The sequence below is a fragment of the Sphaeramia orbicularis genome, chromosome 13, assembly GCF_902148855.1.
Source record: "Sphaeramia orbicularis chromosome 13, fSphaOr1.1, whole genome shotgun sequence".
Taxonomy (NCBI): Eukaryota; Metazoa; Chordata; class Actinopteri; order Kurtiformes; family Apogonidae; genus Sphaeramia; species Sphaeramia orbicularis.
This window is the reverse complement of record NC_043969.1, coordinates 48,464,784-48,478,264: the sequence shown is the minus strand read 5'-3', so window position 1 is coordinate 48,478,264 and position 13,481 is coordinate 48,464,784. Positions and strand designations below refer to the sequence as shown.

Sequence of the window (13,481 nt, the reverse complement as noted above, 5' to 3'; positions counted from 1 at the left end):
CATAAAAGACAAACTGAAGCTGAAACTGAAGCACTGTGGTTCTGTTTCTTTCAAATGTTCATTGTGGTCGGTTTCAGATGCTGCAGCTCTTTCATAATTCATAGTTTCAGTTCTTGTCTGTTCAGTCTTAATTGTCCTCCTTGTAAATCCAAGCTGGACTGACTGTACATATCCTGACCAAGGAAAATCCAATTCTCCCTTTGTGCAGTAATCTACACCTGGATTTACTGCCTCTGTCCATAATAATATACATTATATAGACTAAATATCGTCTAAAATGAACATTTATTTGCAACATAATATAGCAACGCGCCCAGCATGTCCATGTGGGCCCCAAAAGGGTTACAACTGGGCTGCATATAAGGGTCCCATGTGGGTTTGTCTGCAGTTTCCATGGTGGCCTCACATGTGTTTGCCCATATCAGAATCAGAATCAGAATCTCTTTATTGTCATTACACCAAGTACAAGAACCTGAGGTAAAGCTCTCTGGTTCAGTGCAAGAAGTTACAGACAGACAAAAAATATCAGTAAAATAACAACAAATATCAGTAAAAGGCACAGTTAAGTACATTAAAAAATAAAAAGTAATGCAAACTAAGACATTTATAAAACATAGAATTTAAGTGTTGTAAATAACATGAAAAATAAATATCATGGGATAAAATAGTGCGAAAAATAAATAATATGAGATATTCAGGTCTGTGATTCTGATATGGGCAAACACGTGGGATCACCATGGAAACTGCGGACAAACCTAAATGGGGTCCATGCAGTCCAAATGTAACCCTTCTGGGGCCCACATGGACACGCTGGCTGGGAAACTATTACAGGATCTGTTTTGAATGTCGGGGGTCGCCAGAAATTTGTGATGATGAAATGGAGTCATGAGCCAAAAAACGTTGGAAACCACTGCCTTAAGGTAAGTGAACATTTACTAAGGTGTTATTTGGCATGTCATAAATACTTTGACTATGTCGTGGACTCAGCCTGTGTATTAGCGCCAAAGGCTGAAACTGTAACTAAAGAGGACTGACTGGAAGAGATGAGGAGGAAGTGTCCTAAATAGACTGTAGGCTACTTGCTCCTCAGTAACTGTAAATAGTTGTCATTATTGTTTACTTGAGAGTGTTTATTGTGAATAGTTGTCTTTTTTTAAGTTATGCAATTCAACTGTGCTTATTTTATTAATTTTCTGTGTGAAAGTAATGTTTGTCGTTGTGCATAGTGACATTAAACAGTGCAACAATATTTATCTGTAACTCTAGTTTTAATTAGTTTGACCATGTTTATTGGAAAAAAATGCCATTTTAAATTAAAGTGTGCTAATTTCATTCATTTTCTATGAGAAAGCAATGTTTGTTATCGTTCTTAATGACATTGTAGATTAAAAAGTCCAACAAAAAATGATTATTATTGTAGTGATTGTGATGGTTATGATGAAAATATTCAGTTATTTACATGTACATTAATTTGGAAGTGTTAAAAAGAACCACATTATGACAAAGAAAAAGGGAAAATCCCCAATGAGGAATATGCTAGTGAATAAAAAAGGGAGGGGTTTGTTGAGTATGAATTTAACATATTTGGTTCCTTAACTGTAAGTTGGAAAAAAAAAAGTAAATGGAAAAGAAAAACACATTTACAGTAAAAGGAACATGTATTTTCAGACACTAGAACATCACTTTTAGAACATCACAACAACATGCGTGCTGGTCCAGACCCCTGTCCACATCCACATGATCCCTTTGAACATCAGTCCTCACATTAGTACCATTACTTCATGGAACCAAACAAAGCAGGTCCACTCACTGTTCATGCACAGCTGGACCTGACAGACCCTGGAGACCACATTGGACCTCAGATTGTGGACTCACTGTCCTCACTGGAACTGCTGATGTCACTGTCTTGTAATGTATTTGGAAATGACCAAAAATAGTCACTTGCCTGATAAAAGGTAAAGTTTTCAGGTAAAAAGTGTATTTCTCCATTAGTCCACAGGGTGGCAGCACAAAATAACTCAGTGACATCCACAGAACACACTGGTTCAGACTGTACATCAAATGAAAAACCTCTTCTCAGTTCCTTATTTGTCAGCTCCTCAACTCCTCGCTGCTTCATGGTTACTCATTAATCCTTCTCAGTGAATCATCTGGAAGGATGTTTCACTTCCTTTAAAATCACATGGAGGACCAAGGAGGCGGAGCTACAGGAAGTCTGCCTCACCTTCTCTGACATCACCGGAGGGAGGGGTGAGGAGTGGAGGAGAAGATCTGAGGAGTGGAGGAGAAGACCTGAGGAGCTACAGTTTAAGAACTGACAGGAGGAGAATAAAATGAGGATCTGCTGCTGCTTTAACATCTGTAGATCATCTGGACTCAGCTGATCCTCACACAGTCCTGATCCCAGCGACTGTTACAGAGACCGCCATCTGAAGAAAGAAGAAAATACAAACGGAGATCAGAAATAAATGTTTACTGTGACATTTCTTAATTTATTCAAACGACAGAGGAATCCATAAAACTAATCAAACAGACTTCTAATCATGGAGGTGTTCACCAAACCAGCACAAACTGACATTACTTACTTCAGTTTCTCCAGTTTACAGTGTGGACTCTGAACAAGGGCCTCCAGTTCTTTAACATCTGAACCCTTCAGGTTGTTCTGACTTAAGTTGAGTTCTATCAGATGTGAGGGATTGGACTTCAGAGCTGCCGCCAGATAAGAACAGCTGATTTTTGACAAACTGCATTTAAACAACCTGAATAAAGAATAAATGATGGAGATTAAAATTAATTAACATTTCAGCCAAATATATTTAGGTTTTCAATGTGAATGTAAAATATTCAACATTCATTTCAACCAAACAGTTTTTACTGACTGTAATTTGCGGAAAATAAAACATTAAATTGTGTAAACTATAGAGTGGTAACAAAAACTATGTGAACCCTCAAAGTTTTCTGCATGAATTGCTCATAAAATGTGATCCTCATCTAAGTCACCAGTACAGACAAACACAATGTGTTGAACCCAAAACCACACAAACAACTATAATATTTCAGATCTTAATTGTGCACAGCTCTTAAACCCTCACAGTGGAACTGGAAAAAGGAAGTGAACCCTTAAACTAATGACTCTAAAGAGATAACGAGGCTTACGCTGTCAGAGGAGGATTAGAGTCCAGAATTCAGAAACATGAATTGTAATCAGTGAAAGCAGATGTGAGCCGTGCATGGAGCCACTGTGACTCATAAAAACACTCAGACCTCTGGAGTTGGATGTTCACAAGAAGCATCTGCTCATGTCAACCATATTTCACAACAAAGATCTCAGAAGACCTTCACTCCAGAGTGTCTGATTTGCATGTGAGTGAAGGGGGCTCCCTCTTCTGCCTGGTTTCCTCTTCCACTTCCTGCCTTTTATGCACAAATACAAGATCCAAAAGGACAAACCAGAAACCTGGGAGAAGCAGTGCAGATGTTTCCAGATGCTGCTGTTCAATCATTTCTTGATTGAGAAAAACCTCAAAGACTTGAAGGATTCACCAGTCGAAGTTAGACAAACTGTCCACAAATGGAGAGGATTTAATTCTGTGACTACTCTGCCTAAAAGTGAACGCCCAGCCGAGCTGACTGCAAGGACACAACGATGAGTGGAAACAGAAGAAAAAGAACCATAGAGGAACAGCTGAAGGCTTGAAGGACTCATTGGAAGACGTTAACATCTGTGTTCATGAGTCTATTCCACAGCAGATAGAACAGACACATGTCCAGTGCATGACACCACAGAAGATGATGCTGTTTAACAACAAACATCAGTGCATGTGTAAAAGTGAGCAAAGAGCACTGGAACACTTTACAACATGAATGGAACCATGTTTAGACTGATGGAACTGGAACTGTTTGGGAAGAACACACAGCACTAGGTTTGACAGAAACCTAGAACATCATCCACACCAACCCAGTCTCATATCAAAATGGGAAACAGCTACGTTTGTCCACAGTACAAAATGTAACAGTCTCACAATTAGGGCCTGAAAATTATAAAATGTTCCAGTTTTTTTTTTCCTATTCTTTTCCATTGGCCTGTGTCTGAGTGACCTAACTTTCAAGATTTAGGATGTGAGAACAAAAAACATGGCGGACATTTCTCTCATATTTAGTGAAAAAAGATCAATATCTTGAGTTAGTTTCTGCATAAAAATGCATTTTGGTTACATTCCTAGAGAGAAATATACATTTTATTTTTATAATATTTACTCAGTGCATGGACATAATCACTTGCTTGCTCGTTGTTACGAAGATTTTTCAGATCTCACCAGAAAAATGTAAAACTAACATTTGTCAGTTGCAAAGGACACTGTTATCACTCAGCATAGCTGTGGCCGAACATCTCCACATAGGATTCTCTTCTGATTTTGCTCCGTCTGATGGATCAAACCCTCCCTCGCCTAAAGCACGTGTTGAGTCTGAGGTGGATTTGGTGATCAACACATAATTCCGTGGCAGCAGCACACGGTGAAATATGGTGGAGGAGCATCATGATCTGGGGCTGTTCTGCATCAGGGCCTGGACCGCATGACATCATAGAATAGAACAGAATAGAATAGAATAGAATCTTTATTTTGTCAGTAGTAGTTTGTCACACATGTAAACATGCACCACACACCAGTATTTGTCTTCTGCCTTTAACTCATCACTAGATCATGCATCACACACACTGCATACTAGGAGCAGTGGGCTCACCATATCAGGCACCCATGGAGCAAATGGGGGGTTAAGTGCCTTGCTCAAGGGCACAACAGCCAAAATCTCTCTGCCAGTCCAGGGAATCGAACCTGCGACCCTTCAGTCACAAACCGATTCTCCAGCCAATCTAAGCCATGGCAGCTCCAATCATGGAGGACAAAATGGAATCCTGAGTTTCTCAACATATAAACATAGAAGTAAAGTGACTAGAGTGGCTTCAGAAACAGAAAATCCCCTTTTGGAAAGAGCCAGTCAGAGCCCAGACCTGAATCCAATAGAGACGCTGTGGACTGAACTCACCAGAGCCATTCACACCAGACATCCTAAGAATACAGCTGAGCTGATGCAGTTCTGTCAGAAAGAAGGATCAGAAATGTCCCTGGACATTGTGCAGGTCAGATCAGCAGCCCCCAAAAACACTTGTTTAAGGTTATTGCTGCAAAAGGAGGTTCAATCATTACATTCACTGTGAGTGTTTTATAGTTGTGCTCAATAAAGACATGAAACATTATTAGTGTTTCTGTGGTATTCAGTTAAACACATTGTATTTGTCTGTATTTGTGACTTACATGTAGATTAGATCATATTTTATGACCAGTTCATGCAGAAGACTAGAACATTTCAAAGGGTTCACAGAACTTTTCTTGCAACTGTAAAACAACATTATGGATGTCAGTTATGTTTGTTCATAAATGAGGTTCAGCTGCTCCTAAAACAGAACTCTATAAAACTAAAACTGAACTGACCCCAGACTCTTCAGTTTACAATGTGGACTCTGCAGAACATCACACAGCTCCTTCACTCCTGAATCCTTCAGCTCGTTTTCACCCAGATTCAGTTTTATCAGATGTGAAGGATTGGACTTCAGCGCTGAGGCCAGAGAAGAACAGCTGATCTGTGACAAACTGCACCTCCTCATCCTGAAGATAGAGTAAATGATGTAGATTAAATCCATTAAGGATCCAGTTATACATGTTTAGGGTTTAATCACATGTTTTACACTGTTTTTTTCAGATTTATATGTGTAAACTCAAATGTCCAAACTGTCACACAAATGTAAACAGTAAAGAGTGCAATATTTACATTATTTATACATGTGTATAAATCTGCATAAAATCGAGGAAATGTTTCCTTATTAATAACATTAATCTCAGTATTTAGTGAGTGTAAAACTGTTGGAATAGTTGGAATATGTTTTCATGGTTTGATGGAATAGAAATGAAAACACAAGTGGATGATGTTCTCTATTCCATCACCAAAAGACTAAAGCTTTGACACTGGAGCTGCAGTACTGTCCTGCAGTAAATGCAGATCATTATTCCACCACTGTCACTGATGGAAATGTTTGAGCTGAATATTCACTTTATCTCTGATGTCATATTTGTTTGAGTGAACAAACACTGAAACTAGGACTTGTTTTCTTTGGAGTCTTTAGACCTATACATCTGTAGTTTCAGTTCAGAACTCTCATCTCTTTTGTTGTTCATTTGGGAGGTTTGGAATTAATGGCTCAACTTTTCCTGTAGGACAGATCATCAGACTCATATGACTGGACTCGTCACTTTCTTGACCTGAACAATGACTTGACTTGTGTGATTTTCATCATAGAACCTTCAGATGTTCTACACACATAAAGGTGAACACTCCAGACTTACTTGGAGTTTGGACATAGTTTGTAACTTTCACCTCTGTCATTTTGGCCCATGCTGTTTTACACTCTTTATATTTTCTGTCTTATTTTCTCTTTTGTCAATCACATGTCTAAAAAAAGCAGTTTAACAGCTTTAGATTCAGTTCATATTCTACAATTTCAACTTGATGATAATCTTGTCTATTTTAACAGATGCAGTATTTTATCATGTGTTTATTCTTTATTTGTTGTGAACACAAAGTAAACTCTTCCTCCATGTTTAACTGTTGTCTGAATAAAGTTGGTGAACATTTTAATAACAGTGTCTTCCTGTTCTTGGTGTTCTTCAGTTTCTGTAAATTCTTTGTGTTTAGATACTGATGAATCTGTCATGACTCTATTGTACTGATGGAGTGTATTCTGATGAAATGTACATCATTATATTTCAGATAATTCCATTTTCAGTGTCTGTCAGTGCATCCATAAACACACACATTATTGTTTATGTTTCTGCTCATTTCAACATAGAAATTTAGATATATTCTTTTTTATTTATTAAATTTTTTAAATAAAATACAATACAGGTATTTTGGATTTCATTTTGTTATGTCTTATGAAAAGTTTTTTTTTTTTTTTTTTTTTTTTTTTTTATTGTAACAAGATCCTTCATATATTTGTTCTCATCTCTGATGAGACTCTGCTGTCAGTAAAACATATAAACTCTATAACAGTAACAGTGAACTGACCCCAGATACTGTAGTTTACAATGTGGACTCTGCAGGAAATCACACAGCTCCTTCACTGATGAATCCTGGAGGTTGTTTTCACTCAGACTCAGTTTTATCAAATGGAATGGATTGGACTTCAGAGCTGAGGTCAGAGAAGAACAGCTGATCTCTGACAAACTGCATTGCCTCACCCTGAATAAAGAATAAATCATGTAAATTAAAATGTATTAATGATCCAGTCAGATGTGTTCAGGTTTTAATTTGTGACTTAACTCGACTGAACTTTAAACTTTTGTCCAATCACTTCCACATTTGTTTCAGTTCCATGTCTACAGTCAGTGTCTTCTACAAACACACACCTGAACACATCAGTTCACATTTGATGTAAAATAACCTTCAACCAACTAAACCCTTTAAACTTCACCCAGTGACTCCTCCTGCTTTAACTAGAACAGATGCTGTTTGTGATCAGACGAGTGTCCCTCAAAGTACAATGAAAAAATACAAATTACTTAAATCGCTGTAGAACACATATACTGTGTGTTTCCTCTATTTTTTCCTTGTTCATTGTTACATTGTAGAATAAAAGACGAAACCTTTAAGTATGTGTACAGATAATAAAACATATAAACTCTATAACAGTAACAGTGAACTGACCACAGTTCCTGTAGTTTACAATGTGGACTCTGCAGGAAACCACACAGCTCCTTCACTGATGAATGCTTCAGCTTGTTTCCATCGAGATTCAGTTTTATCAGATGTGAAGGATTGGACTTCAGCGCTGAGGCCAGAGAAGAACAGCTGATCTCTGACAAACGGCATCTCCTCATCCTGAAGAAAGAGTAAATAATGTAGATTAAATCCACTAAGGATCCAGTTCTATATGTTTAGGGTTTAATCACATGTTTTACACTGTTTTTTTCAGATTTATATGTGTAAACTCAAATGTCCAAACTGTCACACAAATGTAAACAGTAAAGAGTGCAATATTTACATTATTTATACATGTGTATAAATCTGCATAAAATCGAGGAAATGTTTCCTTATTATTAACATTAATCTCAGTATTTAGTGAGTGTAAAACTGTTGGAATAGTTGGAATATGTTTTCATGGTTTGATGGAATAGAAATGAAAACACAAGTGGATGATGTTCTCTATTCCATCACCAAAAGACTAAAGCTTTGACACTGGAGCTGCAGTACTGTCCTGCAGTAAATGCAGATCATTATTCCACCACTGTCACTGATGGAAATGTTTGAGCTGAATATTCACTTTATCTCTGATGTCATATTTGTCTGAGTGAACAAACACTGAAACTAGGACTTGTTTTCTTTGGAGTCTTTAGACCTATACATCTGTAGTTTCAGTTCAGAACTCTCATCTCTTTTGTTGTTCATTTGGGAGGTTTGGAATTAATGGCTCAACTTTTCATGTCGGACAGATCATCAGACTCATATGACTGGACTTGTCACTTTCTTGACCTGAACAATGACTTGACTTGTGTGATTTTCATCATAGAACCTTCAGACGTTCTACACACATAAAGGTGAACACTCCAGACTTACTTGGAGTTTGGACATAGTTTGTAACTTTCACCTCTGTCATTTTGGCCCATGCTGTTTTACACTCTTTATATTTTCTGTCTTATTTTCTCTTTTGTCAATCACATGTTAAAAAAAAGCAGTTTAACAGCTTTAGATTCAGTTCATATTCTACAATTTCAACTTGATGATAATCTTGTCTATTTTAACAGATGCAGTATTTTATCATGTGTTTATTCTTTATTTGTTGTGAACACAAAGTAAACTCTTCCTCCATGTTTAACTGTTGTCTGAATAAAGTTGGTGAACATTTTAATAACAGTGTCTTCCTGTTCTTGGTGTTCTTTAGTTTCTGTAAATTCTTTGTGTTTAGATACTGATGAATCTGTCATGACTCTATTGTACTGATGGAGTGTATTCTGATGAAATGTACATCATTATATTTCAGATAATTCCATTTTCAGTGTCTGTCAGTGCATCCAGAAACACACACATTATCGTTTATGTTTCTGCTCATTTCATCATATAAAAAATAAATAAATAAATTATATATATATATATATATATATATATATATATATATATATATATACATATATTCTTTTTTATTTTATTTAATTTTTTTAAGAAAATACAATACAGGTATTTTGGATTTCATTTGTCTTATGAAAAGTTTTTTTTTTTTAATTGTAACAAGATCCTTCATATATTTGTTCTCATCTCTGACGAGGCTCTGTTGTTAGTAAAACATATAAACTCTATAACAGTAACAGTGAACTGACCCCAGTTGCTGTAGTTGACAATGTGGACTCTGCAGGAAACCACACAGCTCCTTCACTGATGAATCCTGGAGGTTGTTTTCACTCAGATTCAGTTCTATCAGATGGAATGGATTGGACTTCAGAGCTGAGGCCAGAGAAGAACAGCTGATCTCTGACAAACTGCATTCCCTCACCCTGAATAAAGAATAAATCATGTAAATTAAAATGTATTAATGATCCAGTCAGATGTGTTCAGGTTTTAATTTGTGACTTAACTGATTAACTTTACACTTTTGTCCAATCACTTCCACATTTGTTTCAGTTCCATGTCTACAGTCAGTGTCTTCTACAAACACACACCTGAACACATCAGTTCACATTTGATGTAAAATAACCTTCAAACCAACTAAACCCTTTAAACTTCACTCAGTGACTCCTCCTGCTTTAACTAGAACAGATGCTGTTTGTGATCAGACGACTGTCCCTCAAAGTACAATGAAAAAATATAAATTACTTAAATCACTGTAGAACATATACTGTGTTTCCTCTATTTTTTCCTTGTTCAATGTTACACTGTAGAATAAAAGACGAAACCTTTAAGTATGTGTACAGATAATGAAACATATAAACTCTATAACAGTAACAGTGAACTGACCCCAGTTGCTGTAGTTTACAATGTGAACTCTGCAGGAAATCACACAGTTCCATCACAGATGAATCCTGGAGGTTGTTTCCACCCAGATTCAGTTCTATCAGATGGAATGGATTGGACTTCAGAGCTGAGGCCAGAGAAGAACAGCTGATCTCTGACAAACTGCAGTTATACAACCTGAATAAAGAATAAATCATGAAAATTAAAATCCATTAATGGCAACCATTTTATTTATTTATTTTTAGGGCTGTCAGAATTAACACGTTAATGCAGATTAATCCATCATCATGATTAATCTGATTATAAATTTTAACATCATTAACCTATCCATCATTAATCTATTTGCTCAAGCAAGATGAAACACAATTAATATAGATAAAAAATTAATGATATTTAATCATGATTAATCGAAACTCATCCACAGCAACCCTGTGATTAATCTGATTAAAATTTTTAATCCTTTGACAGCACTATTTATTCTACGATCCATACAATATGTAAAGTAAAAATTCTAGATTCCTAAAGTCGCTCCCCTTACAAGTAAAATGTAATTAAATGGTAAGAACTCATACTACTTAATGTGCAGGAAAATTGTCGCTGTCAGTGTTCTTTGATTTATAACTCAGTCCATAAATGAAACAATTCATGTTTCAGTTTATGACAAATATTTAAAATCAACTCATCTGTTGATCTGTGGGTTTAACTGTATGTAATATGTACATGTATTAAATATTAGAAGATGATGTTCTTGTTTAATGTTCAATCCTCTGATCAGAACTGAAAAGGTTTCAAATTGAAAATTATAAACTCAAGAACAGACATTTGATGACAGCTTTTCTTAGTGTTATATTATTTTTTTTTACTTTGCGTTTTTATTTTTATCAGTATTTGGTATTTCATCGTGGTGCTTTTACTTTACTGTATTAAAAAGAACATCTTCAACTCATCATATGATGGAAAATAAAGGATGTTGATGGGTTTGTTTGACAAAGGTTTTGTTGTTTAATGCTCAGACATCTGATCATGCAAACGTGTGAATCTTATATATTAAATATTTAAGGTATTTTTTTAAAAACATCTCTTTTAATGTAGGCTTTAAGTTGAAATTTTCATTGTATGAGTTCAGATCAGGAACAGCTGTTGTTTCATTGGGCCACATGGTGGTACAGTAATTAGCACTATGGCCTCTCAGCAAGAAGGTTGATTCCAGCACCAACTGTGTGTACCTTTGTGTGTGAGCTGTGCATGTTCTCCCCCTGTCTGTATGACGTCTCTCTGGGTTCTCCAGTTTCCTAACATCCTCCTTCTTAATAGTTTCAATGGGAAATCTAAATCACTCATAGATGTGAATGTGAGAATGAATGGTTGTTTGTGTGTGACAGTACTGCAGTGAACAGGGTGGACCCCACCTTCATCTATAGGTAAGCAGGATAACCTCTGGCACCCCCATGACCCTCAAGAGGAAAAACAGATGAATCTGTTTGCAATGAACAGTAGACAGTCAGTGAACTAACCTCAGAGTTTCCAGTCTGCAGTTTGGACTCTCCAGTCCAGACGCCAGTTTCACTCCTGAATCCTGTAGGTTGTTGTCACTCAGATCCAACAATCTCAGATGTGAAGGATTAGACTTCAGAGCTGAGGCCACAACTTCACAGTGAGTCTCTGAGAGTCCACAGTTAGAAAGTCTATGAATACAGAATTTACATGAAATTAATTATTAACACATTTATTGAACATCTGAGTCTTACCAAGGTCAGGATATGGTGTTGTGTGACACCAGTTTTGTGAACAATTCTAAGGTTTAAAAAAGACAAGAAAACCAGATTAATAAAATAGACGTGGATAAAAGACAGACGTAATGACAGCTTCCAAACAATAAAACCAAACACTCTAGATCTCCCCCTAGTGGCTGGATGTAGTATAGTTCATACTGTTCTCCTTGTTCTATGGGACTTCAGACAAACTACAAAGTCAAAGTATACATCCAATAAATGTTCATTAGGCTGATATTTATTAAAGAAGTCTTTTTACTAATTACTTTGATTTGAATAAGTTAAATAATGATGATCTTAAAATGAGTGATCGACTGCTTCAGTGACCAATCACTGTCAAGAATCCCTCAGAAACACAAACACAAACCAATCAGTCATCTGGTGGGTGGACCTCACATCCCAGTGTCTCTACTCTGTTGACTCTGATCCTACAACCATCATGGCAGTTCCCATATTTCACTTTTACATAAACAGAAGACAGAGGGTCATGTGATCCATCTTCATATTCAGTCTATGATTAATACTGTTCATATTATCATCAGTACTTACTCAGCCTCTCTGCAGTTCCTCACAGCTGGGATCAGTCTCCGTCTTCCTTCATCTGATGTGTTGTACTTCTTCAGGTCCAGCTCATCCAGAACCTCCTCTGACATCTGCAACATGTAGGCCAGAGCTGAACACTGGATCTCAGACAGTTTCTTCTGTGATCTGTTCTCTGACTTCAGAAACTCTTGGATCTCCTGATGGACTGTTTGGTCCTTCATCTCCATCAGACAGTGGAAGATGTTGATGATTCTGTCAGGACAGATATCCTCAGTGTTCATCTCCTTCAGGTTCTTGATGACTTCATGGATGCTCTCTGGTCTGTTCTCTTTTGGACCCAGCAGACCTCCTAAAAGTCTGTGGTTGGACTCCAGACAGAGGCCATGAAGGAAGCGAACAAACAGATCCAGGTGTCCGTTCTCACTCTGAAGGGATTTCTTCATGGTTTTTCTGAGGAAAACATCCAGGCTGTCACTGACTGTGAAATACCTGAACATTTTCATGTGAAGTGACACACCCAAAAACCTCTTCAGAACCTCTGTCTTTTTGCTGGTGTAACAGTGGTAGATGTAGACTGCAGCCAGAAACTCCTGAACACTCAGATGAACAAAGCAGTAGACTGTTTTCTGGAAGATCACAGTTTCTTCTTTGAAGATCTCTGTACAAACTCCTGAGTACACCAAGGCCTCTGTGACGCCCAGACCACACTGATCCAGGTCTTCTTGGTAGAACATCATGTTTCTTTTCTCCAGTTGTTCAAACGCCAGCCTCCCCAACTTCAGGAGGACTTCCATGTCTGCCTTTGTCATCTCTTCTAGACTTGTTTCGTGTCCTTCTTTGTACTTGTTCTTCTTCCTCTTTGTCTGGACCATGATGAAGTGTGAGTACAGGTCTGTCAGGGTCTTGGGCAGCTCTTCTCTCTGCTCTGAAGTCAACATGTGCTCCAGAACTGTAGAACTGATCCAGCAGAAGACTGGGATTTGACACATGATGTGGAGGCTCCTGGATGTCTTGATGTGTGAGATCATTTTGTTGGACAGATCTTCATCAGTGGATCTCTTCTTGAAGTACTCCTCCTTCTGGTCATCAGTGGTGAAGCCTCGGACC

At 37.3% G+C, this 13,481-nt stretch overlaps 1 protein-coding gene across 3 annotated transcripts in view; it reads right to left on the bottom strand.

Annotated features, from left to right (window-relative positions):
- Positions 1–2,095: 2,095 nt before the first annotated feature.
- LOC115431032 (NACHT, LRR and PYD domains-containing protein 14-like) overlaps positions 2,096–13,481 on the bottom strand; it is a 69,341-nt gene continuing 57,955 nt past the window's right edge. For all 3 annotated transcript variants that reach the window (XM_030151271.1, XM_030151269.1, XM_030151270.1), the window contains 7 exons: positions 10,063–10,236; positions 9,429–9,602; positions 7,762–7,935; positions 7,123–7,296; positions 5,493–5,666; positions 2,586–2,759; positions 2,096–2,429 (listed from right to left, as the gene is read on the bottom strand). In XM_030151271.1, the coding sequence (XP_030007131.1) occupies positions 2,414–2,429; positions 2,586–2,759; positions 5,493–5,666; positions 7,123–7,296; positions 7,762–7,935; positions 9,429–9,602; positions 10,063–10,236 (1,060 nt within the window). In that variant the 3' untranslated portion in view covers positions 2,096–2,413. The remainder of the gene's footprint in view (positions 2,430–2,585; positions 2,760–5,492; positions 5,667–7,122; positions 7,297–7,761; positions 7,936–9,428; positions 9,603–10,062; positions 10,237–13,481) is intronic.